This window comes from Heteronotia binoei, chromosome 8 (genome assembly GCF_032191835.1).
Source record: "Heteronotia binoei isolate CCM8104 ecotype False Entrance Well chromosome 8, APGP_CSIRO_Hbin_v1, whole genome shotgun sequence".
Lineage (NCBI taxonomy): Eukaryota > Metazoa > Chordata > Lepidosauria > Squamata > Gekkonidae > Heteronotia > Heteronotia binoei.
This window is the reverse complement of record NC_083230.1, coordinates 74,217,120-74,242,392: the sequence shown is the minus strand read 5'-3', so window position 1 is coordinate 74,242,392 and position 25,273 is coordinate 74,217,120. Positions and strand designations below refer to the sequence as shown.

The 25,273-nt window shown below is 41.5% G+C and overlaps 1 protein-coding gene across 2 annotated transcripts in view; it reads left to right on the top strand.

Annotated features, from left to right (window-relative positions):
* The window catches only part of BLTP3B (bridge-like lipid transfer protein family member 3B), a 109,266-nt gene that overhangs the window by 52,257 nt on the left and 31,736 nt on the right, over nucleotides 1-25,273 (top strand). For both annotated transcript variants that reach the window (XM_060245236.1, XM_060245235.1), the window contains 7 exons: nucleotides 715-833; nucleotides 4,892-5,033; nucleotides 13,560-13,753; nucleotides 15,735-17,227; nucleotides 19,009-19,184; nucleotides 22,036-22,163; nucleotides 24,087-24,237. In XM_060245236.1, coding sequence (XP_060101219.1) covers nucleotides 715-833; nucleotides 4,892-5,033; nucleotides 13,560-13,753; nucleotides 15,735-17,227; nucleotides 19,009-19,184; nucleotides 22,036-22,163; nucleotides 24,087-24,237 — 2,403 coding nt within the window. The remainder of the gene's footprint in view (nucleotides 1-714; nucleotides 834-4,891; nucleotides 5,034-13,559; nucleotides 13,754-15,734; nucleotides 17,228-19,008; nucleotides 19,185-22,035; nucleotides 22,164-24,086; nucleotides 24,238-25,273) is intronic.

The window sequence follows — 25,273 nt, the reverse complement described above, 5'->3', positions numbered from 1 at the left end:
AGGATGATGGGAAGCTGAGAGCTCCCTGCCAGCTTGGCTCTGGCTGGCTTCTCTTGCAGCCCAGTTTAAACTGTGCTGCAAAAAGAAGCCAGCCCAAGATCAGGTGTGTTAGTGGGGAATTGAGAACTCTTCACCGATGCAGCTCTGTACTGCCATCTTTTACTGCCCTGTTTAAACTGGGCAGCAGGATAGGGCAGCCCAGCTAGGATTGCTAAACCCATTGCTCCCTACAGGCACAGTTCTGCACTGCCTTCTTCTGCAGCTTGATTTAAACTGGACTTAAGGAGAAGCCAAGCCAGCCCTAGGATCAGGCTGGTATTTTTTCACTGGTATTTTTTCGTTCTGGTCTATTGGACCAATTTTTTTGGGGGGTGGGGGTGTTAGAAAACCCCCAGATCCAAATACCATACTGGTCTTTGGATCTGGGATTTTTCAGAAATCCCAAAATTTCTTCAGATCCAATAGACTAAAACCAAAAATACTGGTAAAAAAATTGTACAGCCTTACTCCAAAGCTTGCACAATTCTGTGCATCACCAGATGCATTATATTTTGTAAATTAATGAGTTTTAGTTTTGACATTATTGGTTTTAATTATCAGTCTTCTCTTTTAGAATATTTTCTGAAAAATTTTCTAGTACAATAGTGGAGATGAATGACAGTTTTAGAACAACTGCATCTGGCACATGGTTTTTATGCCTTCTGTTTTCTACAGGCAAGGAACAGATACCACAAGGAAATGCTAAGCCACCTCCTGTGTCCTCTCAGCAATCCAAGGCTAAACTGATGTCCAGTCCTGTTGTGGTTAGGCTGGCAGATGTTAACATTTATCAGGTATATTCTAGCACAAATTAAGAACATAAGAACATAAGAGAAGCCATGCTGGATCAGGCCAACGGCCCATCAAGTCCAACACTCTGTGTCACACAGTGGCAAAAATGTTATATACACACATACACTGTGGCTAATAGCCACTGATGGACCTGTGCTCCATATTTTTATCTAAACCCCTCTTGAAGGTGGCTATACTTGTGGCCGCCACCACCTCCTGTGGCAGTGAATTCCACATGTTAATCACCCTTTGGGTGAAGAAGTACTTCCTTTTATCCGTTTTAACCTGTCTGCTCAGCAATTTCATCGAATGCCCACAAGTTCTTGTATTGTGAGAAAGGGAGAAAAGTACTTCTTTCTCTACTTTCTCCATCCCATGCATTATCTTGTAAACCTCTATCATGTCACCCCGCAGTCGACATTTCTCCAAGCTAAAGAGTCCCAAGCGTTTCAACCTTTCTTCATAGGGAAAGTGCTCCAGCCCTTTAATCATTCTAGTTGCCCTTCTCTGCACCTTCTCTAATGCTATAATATCCTTTTTGAGGTGCGGCGACCAGAACTGCACACAGTACTCCAAATGAGACCGCACCATCGATTTATACAGGGGCATTATGATACTGGCTGATTTGTTTTCAATTCCCTTCCTAATAATTCCCAGCATGGCGTTGGCCTTTTTTATTGCAAAAAAATAAAAATTACAGTTGATAGATCTTTTGTGTCTTGCTGTACATGTGATGATGACCGAGCATATGTTCCTGTGAAGCTTCTTGCTACCAAGGGTTGGTTTTTCATGGCTAACTCTGTGCTTCAGGCAGGGACAACTAGTGGAATCTCTGCTTTTTGATTTTACATTGTTCATACTTCTGTTTTAGGAAATATTTATATATCAGTCTTGATCTAGTCTATTTTTCTGCTCAGTTTTCATACTGACTTGCATTTTTAAAAATACTAATAATTTGTTGGTTTGGGGCATAACACTGTTATGATATATATTTAAGAATATGTTGAATCATAAAAATGTGAATTATTAAAGCTATCATTAATTTTTTTCTAGTCGAGGGTTTCAAGTTTATTTAAATTTATATCCCGCCCTTCCCACCGAAGTGGCTCAGGGTGGCTCACAACACATAAAAATCTAACATAATTTTTGAATTTAAAACATCTTACACAGTTAAAACAGTAAAATAATAAAACATATAACGGCGGTCTATCAAAACTACACTCAGCTTCCAATGCCAGTTAATTATAAGCCAGCCGGAAGAGGGCTGTCTTACAGGCCCTGCGGAACTGGCCAAGGTCCCGCAGGGCCCTCACCTCTTCCGGCAGTTGGTTCCACCAGAAAGGAGCCGTTATAGAGAAGGCCCTGTCCCTGGTGGATTGCAGGCGGGCCTCCTTTGGCCCAGGGATAACAAACAGGGATAATAGCCACTGATGGATCTCTGCTCCATATTTTTATCCAATCCCCTCTTGAAGCTGGCTATGCTTGTAGCCGCCACCACCTCCTGTGGCAGTGAATTCCACATGTTAATCACCCTTTGGGTGAAGAAGTACTTCCTTTTATCCGTTCTAACCTGATTGCTCAGCAATTTCATTGAATACCCACGAGTTCTTGTATTGTGAGAAAGGGAGAAAAGGACTTCTTTCTCTACTTTCTCCATCCCATGCATAATCTTGTAAACCTCTACCATGTCACCCCGCAGTCGACGTTTCTCCAAGCTAAAGAGCCCCAAGCGTTTTAACCTTTCTTCATAGGGAAAGTGTTCCAACCCTTTAATCATTCTAGTTGCCCTTCTCTGGACCTTTTCCAATGCTATAATATCCTTTTTGAGGTGTGGTGATCAGAATTGCACACAGTACTCCAAATGAGACAGCACCATTGATTTATACAGGGGCATTATGATACTGGCTGATTTGTTTTCAATTCCCTTCCTGATAATTCCCAGCATGGCATTGGCCTTTTTTATTGCAATCTCACACTGTCTTGACATTTTCAGTGAGTTATCTACCACGACCCCAAGATCTCTCTCTTGGTCAGTCTCTGCCAGTTCACAACCCATCAACTTGTATTTGTAGCTGGGATTCTTGGCCGCAATGTGCATTACTTTGCATTTGGCCACATGGAAACTCATCTGCCACGCTTACGTCCACTCACCCAGCCTCAACAGATCCCTTTGGAGTGCCTCACAATCCTCTCTGGTTCTCACCACCCTGAACAATTTAGTGTCATCTGCAAACTTGGGCACTCCACTGCTTACTCCCAACTCCAGATCATTAATGATCAAGTCAAAGAGCATGGGACCCAGTACTGAGCCCTTTGGCACTCCACTGCTTACCGTCTTCCACTGCGAAGACTGGCCATTTATACTCACTCTCTGCTTCCTATTAATTAGCCAGTTTTTTATCCACAAGAGGACCTGTCCTTTTACTCCATGACTCTCGAGCTTACTAAGGAGCCTTTGATGAGGAACTTTACCAAAAGCTTTCTGGAAGGTAAACAACATCTATTGGGTCCCCTTTGTCCCAATAGATGTTGTTTATCTTGACTTCCAGAAAACTTTTGATAATGATGATATTAAATAACCTTTTTGTGTTCCTTTTGATAGTTCAGTTTTCTCCGCTAGTGAGTCATTGATTAAAATTCTAGCTTGTTTTTTTATAAATACAACCAGTTCAAAAATTCTGTTCCGCAGTTCTTTTTTTGTAGAGCTTCCATTAAAAATAACTGAGATACATTATCAAAAGCTTTCTTTGCATAAATACTGGGTTGTTTTTTTTCTCCTTTTCCCTTTGAGTATTCAATTATATATATATTTTAAAAAGGTAGTCCCCTGTGCAAGCACCTGTTGTTTTGGAGTCTGGGGTGACGTTGCTTTTCACAACGATTTCACGGCAGACTTTTTACAGGGTGGTTTGCCATTGCCTTCCCCAGTCAACTACACTTTCCCCCCAGCAAGCTGGGTACTCATTTTACCGACCTCGGAAGAATGGAAGGCTGAGTCAACCTGGAGCTGGCTACCTGAACCAGCTTCCACCGGGATCGAACTCAGGTCGTGAGCAGAGGGCTCCGACTGCAGTACTGCAGCTTTACCACTCTGCGCAACAGGATTCTGTATTCAATTATATTTAATAAATATCTAATATCTCATATCTTTTATATATCTTCTCTTGGAACAAAATCGCATTTGATTTTCATGCATCAAGTCTTGTATGCATTTTCTTAATCTTTCAGCCATGATTGTTGTAAAGCTTTTATAATCAACATTTAAAAATGGGATTGGTCGATATGACTAAGTTAATAATAAGTTAATAATTCTTTGTATATTAAAGTTATATTTGCTTCTCGCCAAGTAAGTGTGCACTTGGTCTCTTGTATTTCATTCATTATACTTTGCAAGGGTATTTCTAATATGTCTTCAAAGCATTTATAATAAGTTGCTGTCAAACTGTCTAGGTGCTTTATCGTTCTTGAGTTTTTTTATAGCATAGTTGATTTCTTGTATTATTATTTGGTTCAAAATTCTTCTGTGTTCAGATGTAAATCTTTTAAATAGTACTTTTGATAGATATTTCTTCATTCCTTTTCTCCATTCCTTTTCTATCTATTAAGTCTTCTTTGTAGAGATTCAAGATTTTTTTTATTCGTTCATGCATTTCTTGCTCTGCATAAAATACTGGATTTCCCTTCAGATCCCAAGTATCCTTTTTTCTCTTTCTTTTGTTAGACTGTGTACTAGATATCTTCCAGGTTTATTTTCACATTCAAAGTTTCTTCTTCTGTTTTTTGCCATGTTCTGGGTATGAAACAAGTCTGTGGGGAGAGGTATTTCCTGCATTGTGTAGGGGGTTGGAGGTCCCTTTCAACTCTATGATTCTATGATCCTATGAGTATTTCAAAATTGACTTTTCCCCCCTAAACAGTGTAGGAAATAAGATATGTAAAAGAAATGCATAACATTTTTTAAAAATATTTTTGCAGTGTTCTATGTCAAGCACTAAATGAGAAGTATCATTTACACTGTGTTTTCAGAGAAGCATTACTTAATGCCGAATCTTGATTTTAGGTCTCTACAGCCGATCAATATCGCCGTTCTCCTAAAACTCTTCTTTCTTGCAATAAAAAGTCTCTCTACCTCCCGCCAGAAATGCCAGCCATTCATATTGAATTCACTGAGTATTACTATCCAGATGGAAAGGACTTTCCCAGTAAGTGTGTTCTTTGGGGTTTTTTTTTCTTTTGGCGGGGGTGGTGATGGCATTCTGTATTTTTATTTCTGCAGGTTTTATTTATTCATGGTATCTGTTACGTGATTAAAAACAGTTAACATCTCCAAGGACTTAGTACACCTTGCTGACTCCTGTTTTGAGGTAGAATGCTATGACCAAGATGATGGAGGCTGATTGATTAAAGATAGTTATGTGTATAGAAACTGGATTCAGGCTTCTTCCCTGAAATTATTAAGACTTGGGAAGTTTTTTGCCAAAGGCTTCTATATGGAGTTACTTCCTGTGGCTCCCAGAACCCATCCAGGGTATTAGTGTATCACAGTCGTAGATCAGGAAGCGGAAGAGCTCCGCCTTTGAACTGTTGAAAAATAATCTTAATTTATTCAGTTATTTATGATTTTTTTGTTATTAGTGGCGCATTTGCTACATGGATTCAGATAAGGTAAAATAACTGAACATTTATTTTATTACACTTATATCCCGCCCTCCTCCACAAGCAGGCACAGGGCGGCTCACAACAAAGTCCACAATAAAACATTTAAAACAGTAAAACAATAATCAAAATTAAAACCCCATAATTTAAGATGGCAGAATAGATTAACAAAATTCCCAAGAGTTATTGCAGATACATCCAATGGAACGGATATTTGGGAATTAGATGAGAACACCATTTCTAAATGGAATATGGTGGACATGGTGAAGCAGGGGAGGCCATTAGGGGTGTGCATTTGGTTCGGCCAAACCGAATACACCCCCCAAAAAACAGCTGATTTGGCAGTATTCAGGCCGTATAGAACCAAATCAGATTTGGCCCCATTATACCCTATGGACCATTGAAGTCAATGGCAAAATAGGGTATAATGAAGTGTGACTGGGGGACAGGGGGTTTGAGGTAGAGGCTCCAAATTTTCAGGGAAGCTTCAAGAGCCTCTCCCCCACAGAACCCCCAAGTTTCAAAAAATATTGGACCAAAGGGTCCTTACCTCTGAATCAGATACTTGGAGCGACTTACAATCTCCTATATCTTCTCCCTCCACAACAGACATCCTGTGAAGTGGGTGGGGCTGAGAGGGCTATCACAGCAGCTGCCCTGTAAGCCGCTCTGAGTCTCTGATTCAGAGAGAAGGGTGGGGTATAAATCTGCAATTCTTCTTCTTTCAAGGACGACTTCCTGCAATAGCTATGGCTAACCCAACGCCATTCCTGCAGGTGCAGGTGGAGGAGTGGGGAATCAAACTCAGTTCTCTCAGATAAGAGTCCGCACACTTAACCACTACACCAAACTGGCTCTTAATCACTACAACAAACTTTGCAGGGCTGCTGTGGGAGCCTCTCCCCCAAAGAACCCCCAAGCTTCAAAAAGATTGGACCAGGAAATCCAATTCTAGAGGCACCCAAATAGGGCCCTTTCCCCTTGTGATGGGAAATAAGCCACAAATTATCTATCAGACCTAACCACTCCAAGTCATCGCAGGGCATTTATGTTGGCCAGACTAAACGCGTTTCCCTCCAAAGTTTTACAAGGGAGATATCAGCGAGTCCCTTTAGCCGACAGACTTTGCTCCTGTGGAGCGAATACCCCTGACTCAATCCAGCATATATTGCTTGATTGTTCTTTTTACCATAACCTCCGTAAAGATTTATTTGGCAAGCTTTCTTTTTCTCCAGATTTGTCTATTCTGCCACCCTGTTATTATTTATTGAGTGATACTGAGGGGGTGATTAGTGAGGCTGTGGCAAAATTTCTGGCTGACATCCTTAAATTTAATTCTGACCATGTTTGAATGTATCTGTAAGCTCGGTTTTATTTTGATTTTATCTCCAATGTTTAAATTTTTATATTCTGTGTATTTTTATCTGAATCTATTATGCCATTAAAGGTTTGGTATGGTATGGGAAATAAGCAATCAGTCATTTTCCTCACTGTAATTACAGTGGGAAAAATGCCTCTGGGGGGAAGGGGGTTTGAGTGAGAGGCACCAAATTTGCAGGCTGCTTCTGGTACCTCTCTCCCACAAAACCCCCAACTTCCAAAAGGATTGAATCAGGGGGTACAACTCTTGGGGCACCATCTATGATGGGAAAACTACCCCAGGCAGCAGTCAGAGTCTCCTACAGAATTTCTGCAGTCAAGTCAACTGTCTTAGGGTGCTAGCTTGCAAGGAACATAGTTGCCAAGCAGAACAAGTGCCACTGTGGTGATGGTAGTGCAATGCACAGAACCTTAGTTCAAATTAGAGAATCCCTCAGCTTTAAAAATTGGGATGGGGGCTTTCTGTAGGGACTGCAGCACAGAAACAGTGCATTGAACGTACAAGTGCCAAGCAGCAGAGATGGGGCATGAACTTTCCACATGCAAAGGAGTTGCATACTGAATCATAGCCCTACATAAGAAATACCTGTGAGAAATTATGTGACACTACACTGTAAGAGAGAAAATTTTGGAAACTAGGACAGGACACTTGGGTTTTAAAAGAAGCTTCTGGGAAGTCAAGGCTGCTCAAGGGGAACCTTAACTTATGTGGCAATAAGTTGCATGGATATCACCTCTAGTCTTCTTTTAAAAGCAAGTAACTTGGAAACCTGTCACTGCACTGTACTTTTTTTAGTTCTTGGTTCTGGCATGGCACACACCTGAAGGAAGAAGCATTCCTATCTATGATAACAAAGCTGAGAGACCAGCCACTGTGAAAATTCTCAAGGCCCAGGAATCCCCAGGATTTCATAGAGATATTGGCTTCGTATCTCATTGGATGTAACTTGCTCAACTCTTAATTCTCCCCAGAATTCAAACTCTGTTGGTTTTAAAAGAGTAACTGGTCTCCTTTTATAAAGTGTCCCTGTTTTGGGTGAGTGCTTGCTTGGAGTGGGTTAGAGTTTTCTTTTGGGCTGCGGGAGAGGGTGGGTTGGTCAGGTCTTTAGAAGTTAAAATTTTGTGCAGAGTTTAAAAGCTTGTAGAAATATTTCAATACTTTCATTCAAGATATTACTGTATTATTGCTGTTATTTTATTGCTGGATGGAGGGGCAGGCTATTTTGTTCACTGTTGTTAATTGGTTACATTTCTGATCACAAGTTGTGTTAGTGGTTGTTTGCAGATTTAATTATTGTTACTGTTTTGTGGACGCTGGCAGATGTTTTTGAAGAGTTTACTGGTGCTTCCTTTGTTGCTTGGGAGTAGATGGGCAGCCGCTGTTGTGGGGTTGTGTCTTGTGGTTTGGTTCTCCTGGATACTGTTGTTGCTTTTCTTGTATGGTTTTTTTTTTGCTGCACAGTGTGATTTCTTGTGGATTTAGGATTGTTTTTTTTAAAGTTCCTTTCTTCCCCATTCTGGTTGCTGGGGAAGGGGCTGGTGGTGGGTGTCGGTGGGTTGCTGTGTTTATCTGTGTTGTTTTGTCTTATACAGACTTGTGTTTTTTTCCCTTTTTTCCTGGGTAGGCTTTGCAGCTGGTGTGACTGATACAGTCTTGTGTTACTCTTTGTGACTTGCTTCCTCTGGTTGCCTGATGACTCTTTCTGTCTTTGTTGCAGTTTGAAATCAGGTTTGGGTTCAGTTGATTTTGGCCTTATTGGGGGAGGCATTGTTGCTGGGTTGGTTGACAGTCAGGAAGAACCAGTTAGAATCAAGATGCATAATAAAACCTGGGTGTTCACCGAGTATAACTAAGAATGGAGCAAGTGAAGAATACAGCAGCATTCAACTACAAACCTGAAAACCTAAATGTGAGAGAATGACATTTAGAAGTGCGCCAGTGTCACTTCAAGACAAGCGAAGGACACTGTTAGGTGGTATAAGCAACAAAAGAGCTCCATGAGATTAAATGAAAAGGGTATCCCCTCATATTTCATATGGGGGGATTTGTTGACAGGAAGCACCATTAGAATCTAGATGCCAAAATGACAGAGTGGTAACTGCAGCTAGAAGTGGATAAACATATTATACAAGAGCAAAAAAGCTGCAATTTTGGATTCAGAACAGGTACTGATGGGGTTAATAACATGCCTGAGAACTAAGTTTGACTGCAGTGGCACCTTTAAGACCAACATAATCTGTTTTCTGTGAAAAGCTGAGAACTAAACAACTTAGTTATTAATTATTATGTCTACTGAGATAGGAAGCCAATATCTCTGTTATGTCCTGGGGGTTCCATAGTACTGACTGTTTTTATGACAACTGGTCTCTCAGCTTTGTTGTGATAGAAAAAGAATGCTTCTCTCTTTGGGAATGTTCCATGCCAGAACCAAGATGTGGAATAAGTATAGTGCAATGACAGGCTCCCAAGATACTTGCTTTTAAAAGAAGAGCAAAGGTGATATTTGCATGCCACTTGGCATGTCAGTCAAGGTTTCCCTTGAGCAGCCTTGATTTTTCATCAGCTTCTTTTAAAAACCGTGCCCTAGTTTCCAAGATTTTCTTTCAGTGACAAATAACAAGTGGAGTGTTAAGGGATTCAACACTGGTATTATTTCTGTGGAGCTGTGGTTCAGTGGGCAGATGTTTGACATGCAGTAAGTCCATGCCCCATCTTTGCTGCATGGCAGTAGTACATTCAATGCACTGTTTCTGTGCAGCAGTCCTTGTAGAGAGTCACCACCCCAATTCTTGAAAGAGAGATTATCTAGTTTCATCGAACGTACTGTTTGTGCCAATGGCAGTAGCATGGTGCACTGGTTCTGCTTGGGGAGATGGCACTACCTATGTGGGAGGGGCTCCTGCAGCTGCCCTGCAAATGTAGGGGCTCTTCCTCAAACCCTCTCCTCCCCAGAATCAGTTTTCCCACTGTGATAACAGTGGCTGATCGCTTTTCCCCCACCATTAGGAGAAATGGGCCTTTTTGGGTGCCCCTATATCCTATTTTAAATAGGGAAGGACAAGAGATCTCTTCAAGAAAATTGGAGAAATCAAGGCAACGTTTCGTGCAAAGATGGCCATGATAAAGGAAAAATGGTAGGGACCTAACAGAAGCAGAAGAAATCAGGAAGAGGTGGCAAGAATACACAGAAGAATTATACAAGAAGGATCTCAATGTCCTTGACAACCATGACAGTGAAATCGCTGACCTTGAGCCAGTGTGAATTCAAATGGACCTTAGAAAGCATTACTAACAACAAAGCGAGTGGAGATGATGGTATCCCAGTTGAGTTATTCAAAGTCCTAAAAGACGATGCTGTTAAAGTGATGCACACATTATGTCAACAAATTTGGAAAACACAACAGTGGTCACAGGATTGGAAAAGACCAGGTTATATTCCAATCCCAAAGAAGGGTAATGCAAAGAGGAATGTTGCGCTCATTTCACATGCCAGCAAGGTCATGTTAAAGATTCTACAAGCTAGGATTCAGCAGTATGTAGACCAGGAACTACCAGAAGTTCAGGCTGGGTTTCGGAGAGGTAGAGGATCTAGAGATCAAATTGCCAACATTTGCTGGATTATGGAGAAAGCATGGGAGTACCAGAAAAACATCTATTTCTGTTTCATTGGCTATGCTAAAGCCTTTGATTGTGTGGATCACAACAAACTGTGGCAAGTCCTTAAAGAGATGGGAGTACCAGACCACCTCACATGTCTCCTGAGAAACCTGTATAAGGATCAAGAAGCAACTGTCAGAATGGGATATGGAACAACTGATTGGTTTAGAATAGGAAAAGGAGTTCGACAAAGATGTATGTTGTCACCCAGCTTATTTAATTTATATGCAGAATACATCATGTGGAATGCTGGCCTGGATAAAGCAGAAGCCGGAATTAAGATTGCCGGGGAAAACATCAACAGCCTCAGATATGCACCTCTCTAATGGCAGAAAGTGAGGAGGACCTAAAGAACCTCTTGTTAAGGGTGAAAGAAGAGAGCACAAAAGTAGGCTTGAAATTCAACATCAAAAAACTAAGATCATGGCATCCAGCCCCATCACACCTTGGCAAATAGAAGGGGAAGACATGGATGTAGTGACTGACTTCACATTTCTCGGATCCACGATCACTGCAGATGGTGACTGTAGCCATGAAATTAAAAGATGTTTGCTCCTTGGGAGGACAGCTATGGTGAACCTGGGCAGTATAATAAAAAGTAGACACATCACCCTGCCAACAAAAGTCCATATAGTCAAAGCGATGTTATTCCCAGTAGTAATGTACGGCTGTGAGAGCTGGACCATAAGGAAGGCCAAGCACAGAAAAATAGATGCTTTGAGATGTGGTGCTGGAGAAGACTCTTGAGAGTCCCTTGGACTGCAAGAAGATCAAATCAGTCAGTCCTAGGGGAAATCAACCCTGACTGTTCTCTGGAAGGTCAGATACTGAAGCTGAAGCTCAAATACTTTGGCCACCAAATGAGAAGAGAGCACTCACTGGAGAAGACCCTGATGCTGGGAAAGACAGAAGGCAAAAGAAGAAGGGGACGACAAAAGATGAGATGGCTGGACAGCGTTACTGATGTAACAAACATGAATTTGAGCAGACTTCGGAGGATGGTAGAAGACAGGAGGGCCTCGCGTGTCTTTTGTCCATGGGGTTGCAAAGAGTCAGACTCGACTGTGTGACTGAACAACAACAACATACCCTATTTTGCCATTGATTTCAATGGCCCATAGGGGGTATAATGGGGCCATGTATTCTGGAATAGCCAAATATCTCTGGAATCAGATTCGACTGCAAAATCTGCTATTAGGAGATATACAGCCTCCTGGATTTTTTTAGCCCCAAATCCGAATTTTCCTGAATTTTTTTCTTTTGCACACCCCTAGAGGCCATGCTCAGGCACCTGCCACCTCAGACTAAGGCCTGGTAGAATAACTCTGTTTTGCAGGCTCTGTGGAACTGTAATAAGTCCTGCAGGACCCTAGTCTCATTTGGTAGAGAGTTCCACCAGGCCGAAGTCAGAGCTGAGAAGGCCCTGGTACTGGTTGAGACTGTCTTTGGGCTTGGGGCCCATCAGGAGATGTTGCTCAGAAGAATGCAAGTCTCGCGGGGGAACATAAGGGGAGAGTTGGTCCTGCAGATATGATGGTCACAGACTGCTTAGGGCTTTGAAGGTTAATACCAAAACCTTCAACCTGATTTGGTACTCAGCTGGCAAAGCACTAGCTGCATGAGTGTTTGTAGAGTCGACCCAGTCAGCAGGCACACCACTGCACTTTGAACCAACTGGAGTTTTCAGAGCAGAGTCAAGGGCAGCCCTGTATAGAGCAAGTTGCAGTAGTCCAACCTGAAGGTGACCACTGCATGGATCACCATGGCTAAGTCATGGGGGAGAGCTAGGGAACCAGTTGTCTGACTAGTTTAAGATGATAAAAGAAGAAGAGATTGGATTTATATCCTGCCCTTTACTACCCAATGGAATCTCAGAGTGACTTACAATCTCCTTTCCCTTTCCCTCCCACAACAGACACCCTTTGAGCAGTGTTCCCTCTAAGCTGAGATAGTGTGAGCTAGCCCAGTTTTTTAGCCTCCAGCTTACACATTTTTGTCTTAGCTCAGGATAAATGGCTCTAGAGCAACTAATTTATTCAGTAGCTCACAACTTTAATGCCAGTAGCTCACAAAGTAGAATTTTTGCTCACAAGACTCCACAGCTTAGAGGGAGCATTGCCTGTGAGGTAGGTGGAGCTGAGAGAGCTCTAACAGAAACTGCTTTTGAGAGGAACAGCTCTATGAGAACTTGTTACTGACTTAAGGTCACATCAGCAGGTGCATGTGGAGGAGCAGGGAATCAAACCTGGTTCTCCCAGATAAGAGACCGCACACTTAACCAACTACACCAAACTGGCTCTCAGTAGCACTTTCCCTCCCTCCCCAAAGTGCCTGGAACAGTTTGGGAATATGTAAATTATCTCTGTCTGTCTATTGGATAAGACATATGCTTATCTACATAGCCATATATGTATTATACTGGCTTGGATCCTCTGAAACTTGACTTTTTCATTCCCACCATGTCCCATGCCCCAGTCCTGCTTCTGGAGGATGATCCCCAGAAATATTTTGTGCGGGCAGGGAGGCGTTTTTAGCTGCAGCAGAAAGAAGAAGGCAGGAAAGTCATGCTCTGCATGTGGAAATCCTTCCCCCCTACAGAAAATCTCTAATGGATCCAGGCAATAATCCTGTAGAAAGAAGGAGAAAAGCAAAGTTAACTTCCCTCTCAGCATTTATTTAAAGAGTCCCCTGAATGTGAAACCATAAATTTTAGTCATTTCAGTCAATTTTAGAACTCTATTGAGTGTAGGAGAAATGACTTTAATTAAGAGTTATGATATTGTTAGATATAAATAACTGGGTGTTTTCATCTTGTGCTGAAGCTATCAATCTCAGAATTTGTGCTGAAGTTATCAATCTCAGAATTAGTGCCATGATATCTTTAAGGAGAGCTCCTTTCCATTGTGCTTCAGAAATAATCCTCTGTACACAGAATGACAGCATTGTTTAAATGGGGGTTTCTTAATATTATCAGCCAGATGTTAGAGAGGTGCTGCTTTGTAACTGTTTTTAACTTTGCTTTTATTTTTCTTAGTTCCAAGCACAAACCTTTATATTCAGCTAAATGCTCTGCAGTTTACTCTGGATGAGAGGAGTATTCTTTGGTTAAACCAGTTTGTGCTAGACCTGAAGCAGAGTCTCAATCAGTTCATGACCATGTACAAGTTAAACGACAATTCCAAGTCAGAGGAGCATGTTGATGTTCGAGTTGATGGATTAATGATAAAGGTACAGTTTGAAAAAATGCAGCACAGGAATAATTGATCACAATTTTTTTGTTATACTGAATTATGTACAAGAACAACCTTGTTATGTAAAATAAATGTTTTGCAAATGGTTGGGAAACTTTCAGATGATATGTGATACTCAAGAATCCCTTTCCCTCTCGCTCAAACGGAAACTGAAAATCCAAGCTGACTGCAAAGATCTTCAAAGGGATCTTAGCTTCGTGATTCCATGTGCAGTGCTGCTGAAATTCCACATGGGCCATTGTTAGCAAAGTGAAAATCAAAATGCCAGTATTATGATCCTTTTGTATGAATTTATGGTGTGACTACATTTGGGTTACTAATACTATGTACAGTTCTGGTTTCATCATCTTTTAAAGACCAGGAAAGGGAACACAAAATATACCTGAATGATGAAGAGGATGGAGAACCTTACCCAGGAGGAAAGTTTTATAAAATGATGCACGAAAGGGATAAAGAGGATTAAGAAATTTCCCTCCTTTCATCATAAAGTTAAACTTAGAATATGATTGACTGTTCATTCCGTATACACAGCGGAAAATACATTTTTTTAACATATGGAAGTTGTTACTGGTTACTAGCTTAGGTGGCTTTAAAGACTGCAGGTCAAATTAATGGAGGGTAGACCTGTCAATGTCTATTTGGTGTGATAGCTAAATGGAACATCCTGGTTCTGAGGCATTATGCTTTTGTGTACTAGCTGCTGGGGGGTTAACATGGGAGGGTACTGCCTTCGTGCACCACTTCTTTGCTTTCTGGAAGTATCTGACTGACTACAGCTGGAAATAAAATGCTGAACTAGAGGGAACTGAACCAGGAGTTTCATCTCTTATTTTCCACAAATGATAGGTTCATTTAATTCAAAAATTAATTTAAATTTTTAAAAATTAAAATCCAAAAATAGGAACAAAATCCATACAATACCTTTCATTAGAACTCCCCAAAATTGATAAAAATATTGTACAGCTTTCGTGTTCACCAGAGCTCTCCATCAGGCTGGACGTTAAAAAATTTAAAAAGGATAGGAGATGATTTCTCACCCCATGATCTAAGGTCTGTAATGCCTGAGAAATATGCCACATCTGTCTTTTAAAACTTTTGTAACATCTGATGAAGAGCTCTGATGACCATGAAAGCTGTTTGTGCAATATTTTGTGGCTGAAGCTAGTAAAAGATATTAAACTGGCTTCATTTTTCTCATAATACTACTATTTTATGCAGTACAAAAATGTCCTAGAAGGTAGAAGTGTTGCACATCCTTGTTCTTTATGGAAGTGACATAGTGTCTACCTGTAATATTTACAATCTATATTGGTCAGGATTGTAACAGAGGAACAGGCTGATAAGTGAATGAGTAAATGGAATAGTATATGGAGATGAAGAATTAGCTACAAGATTGGACTAGGCTAGTTCAAAAATGTCTCCCCACAGTATCATACATACTCATATTTTCTTGTACGTTTTGGATCACATTGTAATCTAATAATCTAAAACTTGAGATAAACTAAATCTGGTCAGCCTATTCTCTTTGTTTTTATAGAAATATGATTAGCCATGTAATCCTTCTCTAGTAAATCTTCATTAAGGCAGTGCTTCTCAGATTTCACATAACAGTCCCCCCAGACTTAGGCTGATTCCTATATACGTTTGGCCACAGTCCACCCCCACACTGCTTTACTCTAGTTCAAAGTCTATCCCCCCCCCCCCAAGTCCCTTCTGCTCTAGCTTAGAATAGTCAGGACTTTCCAACAGTGTGTTGAGGATTTACAACTAAGTTCCTTCCCTTAGGCAATTCTGATGGGGTCATAACTCACAGTTTGGAAAACCATTCGATTTCATAGTGTGTATTATCTATAAACATTGCTTAGTTCAGTCTACTTGAACATTGTCTCATGCACACCAATACGGTTTGTATTAAGTTGTGCCCTTTTGTCATCTCGTAACTGTTCTTTTTTTTGCAGTTTATCATTCCTTCTGAAAGGAAACAAAATCATAAAGATGATCCACGTGCCATTTCTATTCAGAGCTCTGAAATGGTTGCTACAAATACTAGGCACTCGCCAAACTGCAGACACTCGGATTTGGAAGCAGTATTCCAAAACTTCAAAGACTATGAGTTTTTTAGTAAAACTTTCACAGACTTTCCCAAATCCCCTGACTGTTTCAATCTTCTGCATCCCATCTTCCAGCGACATGCTCATGAACAAGATACTAAGATGCATGATGTCTATAAAGGTTTAATTGCTCCCAAACTGAATAAATGTGCACTTAAAACATCTGCTGCTTCTGATGTCTGGGCAGTGCATTTTTCCCAGTTTTGGATAGACTATGAGGGAATGAAGAGTGGGAAAGGACGCCCAGTAAGCTTTGTAGACTCTTTCCCACTTTCACTCTGGGTTTGCCAGCCTTCAAGACTGGAACAGTCATACAAAGAGGCTTCTTTCTATAATCAGAAACCTCTTAACATTCCAAAAAGTGACTCAAGTGACCTAGCAAGTCGACTGCAGCGCAAGAAACTTCTGAAGGAATATTATAGCACTGAGATAGAACCTTTGATTAATGGAACTGAAAATCTGCACACCACTAACAGCACTTTGGGATCCAAGTCCTCACATTTGTCAACTGATGCAGATATACATGTTCTAGTTCAAGTCCAAAAGCATGTGAGCTTGCAAATCAATCATTATCAGTATATCTTCTTATTGTATCTCCAAGAATCTCTTATATTACTTCTGGAAAACCTGAGAAAGGATGTAGAAGCTGTTACAGGAAACCCTGCAAAACAAGCAGATGTCTGCATTGGGATCTTGCTGAAGAGTGCAGACATAGCTCTGTTACTCCATCCAGTGATGCAGGGAAGCACCTGCAAGTCTCCTGTTCTAGGGGAGGGAAGTCCAGTGGCATCAGACCTCTCGCCCTTGGAAAATGAAGAACCTTCTGCATCAGAAAGTAAACTTGCTGCTGCTCATACTGCACAGATGGGCAGTTTGAATATGAATGTTATTTCAGACTGTAGAGCTATGAATGCTGACCTTAGCAAAGCCATTCTGGTAGACCCAATTTTCAAAACAGACAGAGATGTGGGTTTGCGAAGAGGAAGTTCTTTTTCAGACGATGCTTCAGAAAAACTTTTGGGGAAAATAAATGAAGAAAGTAGTAGTGGACTTTTCAGTCAAAGTGATTCAGAAGAAATTTGTGAGTCACTTAGTGAGAAGAGTAATGCATATTCCAAGGATTTGATTAATATTCTAAGTTGCAGAGAAGATTCTATTGAGGAATTGGTAGACAAGGATGATGACAAAAGTATTTTTACAGATAAGGAAAGTGGAGCAGGGAGCTCACTTCTTAAAGCCCCGCAGGTAGATGCTGATTTGACCTGGCCACCTGAAGAAACTGAAAACAACAAAGAAAAACTTGCCACAATTAAAACACTTGCATTTCAGTCTTCATTAAGGTATAGAAAATTAATTGATTCAGTAACTAACACTAAAATTGACACCTCCCAATTAGTTAAGCACTCTTTCCTCACTGCATTTTGAGACATTAGCCAAGTTTCTCATCATATGGAGGAAGTTGGAATTGGTTTCTGTGTGATGGTGGTTTCTAATGTATAAAGTGACACATTGTGTCATTATTCTGTATCAGTTACACCAGGGGTGACCAAGGGTAGCTCTCCAGATGTTTTTTGCCTACAACTCCCATCAGCCCCAGCCATTGGCCATGCTGGCTGGGGCTGATGGGAGTTGTAGGCAAAAAACATCTGGAGAGCTACCCTTGGCCACCCCTGAGTTACACCATTTCAAAGCAAGGAGTGGCTTCTGCCAGGGAAAATGAGAGGTATAGGGATGGAATTATCCATCTTGAATGAAGGACCTTTGAAACACATTGCTGTGTGTTGTGGTGGCAGTGTAGAAAAGCCAGCTTATTTTCTCACTGCTCACACCATGGGGCAATAAAGTATTTCCAAGATGGTGCTGGCCCTACCCGTAGTTTGAGCTCCTTAGAATAGCTGCATAGAAAATGTGCAAACAATGTATGTACCTGGTGTCACTGGGGGACCTACCATCTTCCCCAGCCCATTGACAGCTTTTGGAAAACAAATTCACTAAAAAGTACACATGTGGTCCAATGATGTCCTAAGTCAGTACCCTTAACTTCTTGAAGAGGATAATACAGAGTACGCTAGGCAACATGAATAAATTGCCTTTTGGAGTTTAAGTGTTGTAACTAGGAATGGGCGTGGACCAAAAAAATGAAGGTTTATATGGGTTTGTAGTCCATGGGTTTTCACAGACCACTTGTTTAACAGACTAGACCATTTTTCATTAGGTTCCTGGCATTCAGATGCAGTAAAATGGCCCCTGTGTTGGCTAGAGTTACCAAATGTGTACAGACTCTCCAGTTCATTGTCCTCTACTTGCCCACCATGTTTGATGAAGGTTGAATTTCAGGGGACTGAGTTATGGCCCCCAAAGCTGGTACCCCCAGGAAAGTGCAGGTTCAGGAGTATGTCAAATGGGCCCCCTACAAACTAGAGCTATCAAACTCACAGTGAACCTCACCAGAATGCCCTTCTAGCTGCCCTCCAAGTTGTGTACAGATTAGCTTTAGGGAAGGGGGAGATCCTAGGGTCCATGTGCAAAAGTGGGTATTGTGTCAAATGCTCCCCCACCAGCTAGAGGCATCAAACTGGCAGTGAACCTCCCCAGGATGCCCCCTACTCACCCTCAAAGATTAGCTTAGAGGAAAGAGGTGATCCTGGGGTCCATGTACAAAAGGGGAGGGTTGTACTGAATGGACCTCTGTATTTAAACTTTAAATCAGTTCACTCACCCAGTCCCCCCATCACTCTGTGACTGCAAATGGGTGTAGAAGAATATCCACCCCCCCCCCAGGTTGCTTTGACAGTGCCTCGGTGCTGGGTTGTCTGGCCCACAGACCACCCCAACAGACCAAACAGATAATCTAAAATCAAAATGTGGTCCATGGGTGGTCTGTCAAAAGGGGAAATGCATGGACTAAGCAAACAAACCATGAATCTACCCCAGTCCTTGCAAAAATTAGGTCCGTGGTCCAGTCCATTCCCATTCCTAGTTTTAACTTTCAACATTAAAATGAATTATTTGAGTTTTCACCAACTTTTTTAAAAAAAATCAATGTTGAAGGATTTTGACTTTATTTTGTAAATCATTTTCACCTTAAGTAATGGTTTCCTAATATCTTTATATTAAAAAGTGGAAAGCCTAAGGAACGCTGCCAGTCCAATCTCCCTGCATTCTCTGTTTCTTATAAGAACATGAAGAAAAGTCCATCACAAGCCTCTTTGGACACCATTTCTATGGATAGCATGTTGCTGGAGGAACACTATTTGGAGAGTGATGGAAGTGATAGCCACAGCTTTTTGGAGAAAAGTGAGTAAATTTATTGATCATAAACACTTTTTTAAAAGTTAAGATTTCTGAATAGTTCTTGTTTTCAGTGCTGAATATTACTGACACTTTATTTATTTTTAAAAGCATTCTTTTGAGATCTCAGAGGGTGTAATGTTAGGTCTTTGTGTTGTAGGGCTCAGTCCATTCATTTGTCGGGTTGGCTCACCATATGGCTGATGAATTTCTGCTTGATATCCAGCATATCTAATACCAGCCAAGCAGACTGTATCTTTAGTGAATTCCTTGTGGATAAATTGTTAATTACAGTTAAATCCTGTCAGTGATTGCATATCCAAGTCCTTATTATGTAAATAGGGCTTTTTGTATTAATGAGGGTGATATTTGGCTTTTTGTTTAGTTACAATACTGTGGATGTTATGAACAGTTATTTTAAAATAAATTATAGATTAAAAAGAAAATTTTAAAATAAGCTCTTTGGTAGCTTTATAGCAGGAGACAGAAATGTCTTTAAGTTACTTCATTCTACTGTATGCATGTTTTAATATTACACATTTTTCTTTCCCGTCTTTTTTTTTTTACTGTCTTGAGAGTTGACCTTACAAATTGGGAGGGACTGTGACTCGTAGAGCATCTGCTTGATATGTAGAAGGTCCCAGTTTCAATCCCAGACATCTCCAGTTAAAGAACTTGCAGTAGGCGATGTGAAAGACCTCTGCTTGAGACTCAGGAGAGCTGCTGCCGATCTGAGTAGACCATATTCACTTTGATGGACCAGGGGTTTGATTCAGTATTAGGCAGCTTCAGATGTTTATGTCTAACTAAGGACTGCCCTTTCTCCTGCTTTTGGGAAGAAATAGCATCTAATAAAACACAGTAAACCAAAGCATGGCAGCTTTAAGAGCTGAATTCCTACTTGGGGCTTGCATATTAAGGATGGGCACAAACTGGATTTTTGTGGTTCGTGGTTCTACCAAGAACCTATATGAACTGGAAGGTTGGCTTGCAAATGGAACTGGTTTGTATGGGTTAGGGTTGCCAAGTCCAATTCAAGAAATATCTGTGGACTTTGGGGGTGGAGCCAGGAGACATTGGGAGCGGAGCCAGGAACAAGGGTGTGACAAGCATAATTGAACTCCATGGGAGTTCTGGCCACCACATTTAAAGGAACAGCACACCTTTTAAAATATCTTCCTTCCATAGGAAATAAGGATAGGGACACCTTCTTTTGGAGCTCATAGAATTCGACCCCCTGGTCCAATTGTTTTGAAACTTGGGGTGGTGGTACTTTGGGGAGAGGCACTAGATACTATACTGAAAATTTGGTGCCTCTACCTCAAAAAACAGCTCCCCCAGAGCCCCCAAAACCTCCAGATCAATTCCCCATCATACCCTATGAGAATCGATCTCCACATGGGGAATAATGAAGTGCTCAGCAGACATTTCCCTCCCCCCCCACCTCATTTCTGGCGACTCTGAAGCAAGGGATTGGCCTCTCTACTCATGAATTGCTGCCAACTTCTTCAAAGTAACACAGACACACCATCCCAAGAAAAAGCCTTTCAATCAGAGACTGAAGCCTCCGAAGGTGGAAAGGCACATGGTCCTCTGGGGGCGGGGCTTCCCCCCACCGGCCAGCTGACTGGGGGCGGGAAGGAGTCTGGGAAAGTGGAAGAACCCCTGCTGGGACCTGGGGATTGGCAAGCCTAGATGGATCCATAACCCCTGTTTTTTGCTCCCCCTTGCTTTCTGTGGGGAGCAGAAAGCAGAGACTTAAATAGCTCCAGGCTATTTAAATGGCTCAGAGCTGAACCCAAAAAGGTGGGGCACATAATGCTTGCCAGGACAATTTCAACTTAAGAAAACAAAGGAGAGGGGGGAGGATAAAGCCCCTCTTTCCTCCACCCCACAGTTTTGATCCAAATTGCATCCTGCAGTGCTACAGGGGAAGAAATTTGTTGCAGCTGCCCTTTGGCTGCAGGGAAATTGAGTTGGACCTGACTGTGCAAAAACATATAATCTAGTTCAGGCATCAGAGCTGGTATAGGCACAATTTAATTTAGTGCTGCATCTAATATAGTTTTTATTTATTGGCAGTTCTAACTGAGATTTTAAATTGTAGTCTTTTATGTGTTTTCTATCATTGTTGTTTTATTTACATTGTAAGCTGCTTTCAGTTCCTCAAGGCATTGATAAGTGTTTAAAATAATAAATTGGCTGTGTATGGTATAAGTACATGACCTATACAAGATGGTAAAATATGCTTCTACCCCTAGTGTAATATGCTAATGCAACAATGTGACTTTGTGTTGTAGAGAGCTAACAAAGGATCAGATGCTTCATATGCTGTTGAGTCAAGCTATAAGCTCTTCCCCCAGCTATAGACAATTAAATGTAATAAGCTGATCAAAAAAAATAACAAAAAACCTTTACCAAATCTATTTTTACTAATAATTTAAGAGGCATGAAAACATATTAAGACCAATTTTAATACATCTATTCAGAGAATTTTGGGGCTTGCAAAGAAATCTCCTTTTTGCAGGAGGGAGCTACAGTGAATGCATCAAGTCTAAGTAGATGGACCTCATCAGTGTTCCACATCCATGCTCACTGAATATGAGTTATGCATAGATGTTCAGATATTTTAATCAAACTGGTTCAGTTTTTTTAAGCAAGTTTGTATACATATTTCTGTAACTTAGTTACAGAAATTTTAATTTAGTTTGGAGTTAATTAAGAAAACCTGAGTAGAATGCTTACCTTTATATTGCAAGTACTTCTGTGTCTTTTGTAATAGTTATAATGACATGAGGTAGTTTTAGAACGCACAATATATATGAACTCATTTATTCCCCTTTTTTAATTACAAAAGCTATTTCCTCAATGAACCCAGCAGAAAATGCTCCTGAAGAAGGCACAGTGATTGAGAATTATGGAGGATCATCACCAGATGTCCTCAGCACAGCTTCAGAGAATGCTCAGGATACAAGTGAAGAAATGGTAATAGTTGCTAAATAGAGATCATTTTAATAGTGATGATTAGAGTTGGAAGAGCAGCTGTTTTTGTTGGGAAAGCTGGACTATTGCAACAAGTTGGACCCATAGACACTGCTGCCATTATAAAGAAATTTTAAAATGCCGTGAGAGCCTGATCCTGATTAGGCCCACAGCAGGCTGAGGCACTCTCAAGTGTTGAAATAGCCACACACCCCTAGAGCTTTTTCAGCGCTTGAAAAGAGCTGTGGGGGAACAAGCAGGGCTGGTGCATCCCAGTAGGCCAAGTAGGCAGCCACCTAGGGTGCTTCCTTACCTCAGGGTGACCGGCAAGGGCCCTATCCCCTTCACCACACATGCCCTACCGCCTCTGGTGTCCCTTCCCTGCTGCCGCTGCACTCGCCCTTGCTGCCTGCTTTTCCACCTCCCTGCAGGTGAGCAGTGGTGGGGAAGGAGCACCAGGGTTGGCGGATCGACAAGGCAGCAGGTGCGCTCAGAGGCGCTCGAAGCCAGGCTCTGAGCAAGTGCATGCGCTGCCCTGCTGACCCTGCCGAGCCTTTCTGGGACCCAGGAAGGCTGAGCTGAGTTGCAGGGCAGTGCAGCAATGGGTGCACTTGGAGGTGCTCAGAGCCAGGCTCCGAGTGCCTCCAAGTGCATGTGCCACCCCACCGCACCCTCTTAGCCTTCCAGGGTCTGCACTTCTAGCCAGTGTATGAACACTGTCACATCTAGTTTGGCTCTGGGATATACAGAGATTCTAACCTTGGATTAAACTTTAGTTTAGAACAATGGCTTGATGAGAGAAACTCATTCATGTTAAGGTATATGCTTGCACTGTGTATCACAGCTAACCAGAATTAGTTTTAAATCAGGATTCCTTCATTGCACCTTGTGAGGGATGTGCATATGTGAGGCTAGCAACAAGCTGAATTTGTGCACATTCAGGCTTAATGTCAGTTTGATGTAACACTGAACATAATCACAGCGTTTTTTGGAGCTTGTAAATGGCTGTTGCGGTTATCTAATATGAAAAGGGTTATGAGGAGGATAGTCTTTTAGCTATCTCACTGTTTGAAGGATTCAGCAGTTGCACTTTTCTCTTGCATGAACCAATTGGAGTGTGTTAATGGAATATAAAAATGGGACAAGTGGGCTCATCTCTTAAGGTTATGGTTTCTCCTAAATGTTAAAGAAAAAGCAGCAGAAAGAGGAGCGTGAAATGACTGCTTTGTGAATATGTGGTAAAAACAAAGGTAATACAAGATACCAGACAAAACTGAGACACCTACAGAACTGAGATGTTTATGACTTTAAGGATGAAAAATTAATTCATAGAATCATACAGCTGGAAGGAGCATCCAAAGTTATCTAGTTCAACCTCCTGCACAATGCAGGAAATTCACAAATACCTCCCCCTCACACACATACATCCTCTTCCCCAGTGATCCCTGCTTCATCCTCAAAAGATGGCAAAAAACCTCCAGGATCCTTGGCCAAACTAGCCTGGAGAAAAATTGCTTGCTGACTCCAAAGTTGCAATCATAATTTCCCTAGGCATGTAAGAAAGGGCCATGTGAACTAAGCACTGATGCAATCCTCCCTGCTATCCTCCTTTTCATGATCTTCCTAAATTCACAGGATCAGCATTGCTGTCAGATGTCCATCTAGCCTCTGTTTAAAACTCTTCAAAGGAGAGCCCACCAGCTCCTGAGGAAGCCTGTTCCACTGAGGAACTATTCTAACTGTCAGGAAGTTCTTCCTAATGTTTAGCCAAAAACTCTTTTTATTTAATTTCAACCTCTGAAGATGGTGCCTCCTTTTGTTTTCAAAGTATTACTTTGATTCTGTACTTGTATAATAATGCAGCCCTTTGAAGAATTGGTAACTGAGCCTTTCCAGGTTAATTGCTAATTGTATTTTGATTTGCAGATGTCTGTCCTGGTTTTTAAAATATTTGGTGTTAATGGTGAAATTGACATCAGAGGTGAAGACACAGAAGTGTGCCTTCTGGTGAATCATGTCATTCCAAATCAATTAGGTAATATCAGTGTTCGGCATTATCTCTGCAACCGTACAGCAGGTAAGAACAAACTTAATATAAAAGGCACAAGTACTGTTGGTTACAATGTCAACAATAGCCTTTTTGTTAATGAATTATTAGAATAAGCAAAGATGTTGTTTTCCACCACCAAGTGAAGAATTTTTTTTTTATCTTCATTCACTCAGTGATTCCTCCTTCCTTTACAATGCAGAGATATTCTTTGGCACATATGAAGCCTTATCAGAATCCCATTTTGCTATGATTTCTATCTGTACTTTCGACCTACACCTTCCCCAAACATTCACCAGACTTGTAGCCAGTTTGGTTCAGCTGTTAGGGGCCAGCCATTTAAATCTGACAGCTGAGCATCATGGGTCTGCCAGTTAGCTGTTAGGTTTAAATGGGTGGCAGTCACTTGACCCTTCAGTTTTGCTTCCCCCCTGTGAAGGTGGTGGGAAGCGAAACCAAAGGATTAAATGGCTGCCAGCCATTGAAGCCTAGCATCTAACAAATGGACCCACTGAACTGTTAGGTTTAAATGGCAGCAAGCTATTAAACCTCTTGGTTTTGCTCCTTCCCTTCAAAGGGGGGGAGAAGCAAAACTGACCAGTTCGATGGCTGTCAGCCATTTAAACCTATCAGCTGGTTGGTGGGCTGGTCAGCTGCTAGGTTCAAATGGCTGTGAACCATAAACTTCTCAAAGGGGGGTAAAGTGAGAACGACCAATTAAATGGCTGCAGGCCGTTTAAACATAACAGCTGGATGGCGGACCAGACAGCTATTAGGTTTAAATGGCCGATAGCCATTAAGCATCTTGGTTTTGTTCCTTCTCCCAAGAAGGGGGAAGTGAAACCAACTGGTTTAAATGCCTAGTAGCCATTTAACACTTTCCGGGCATTCCCACCTTTCTCCTGTCCTGATGAGCCGCAGCCAGAAGAAAGGTAAGTTCCTTTCTCCCGGTTGTAGCTCACTGCCGCTGGGAGAAAGGGGAACCAAATTCACCAGCTTGGTTCAGCTGGAACCTTTGGGGTAAGTTCAATTCGGGGTTTGAGAGCTGCTCAGAGCCAAACCGAAC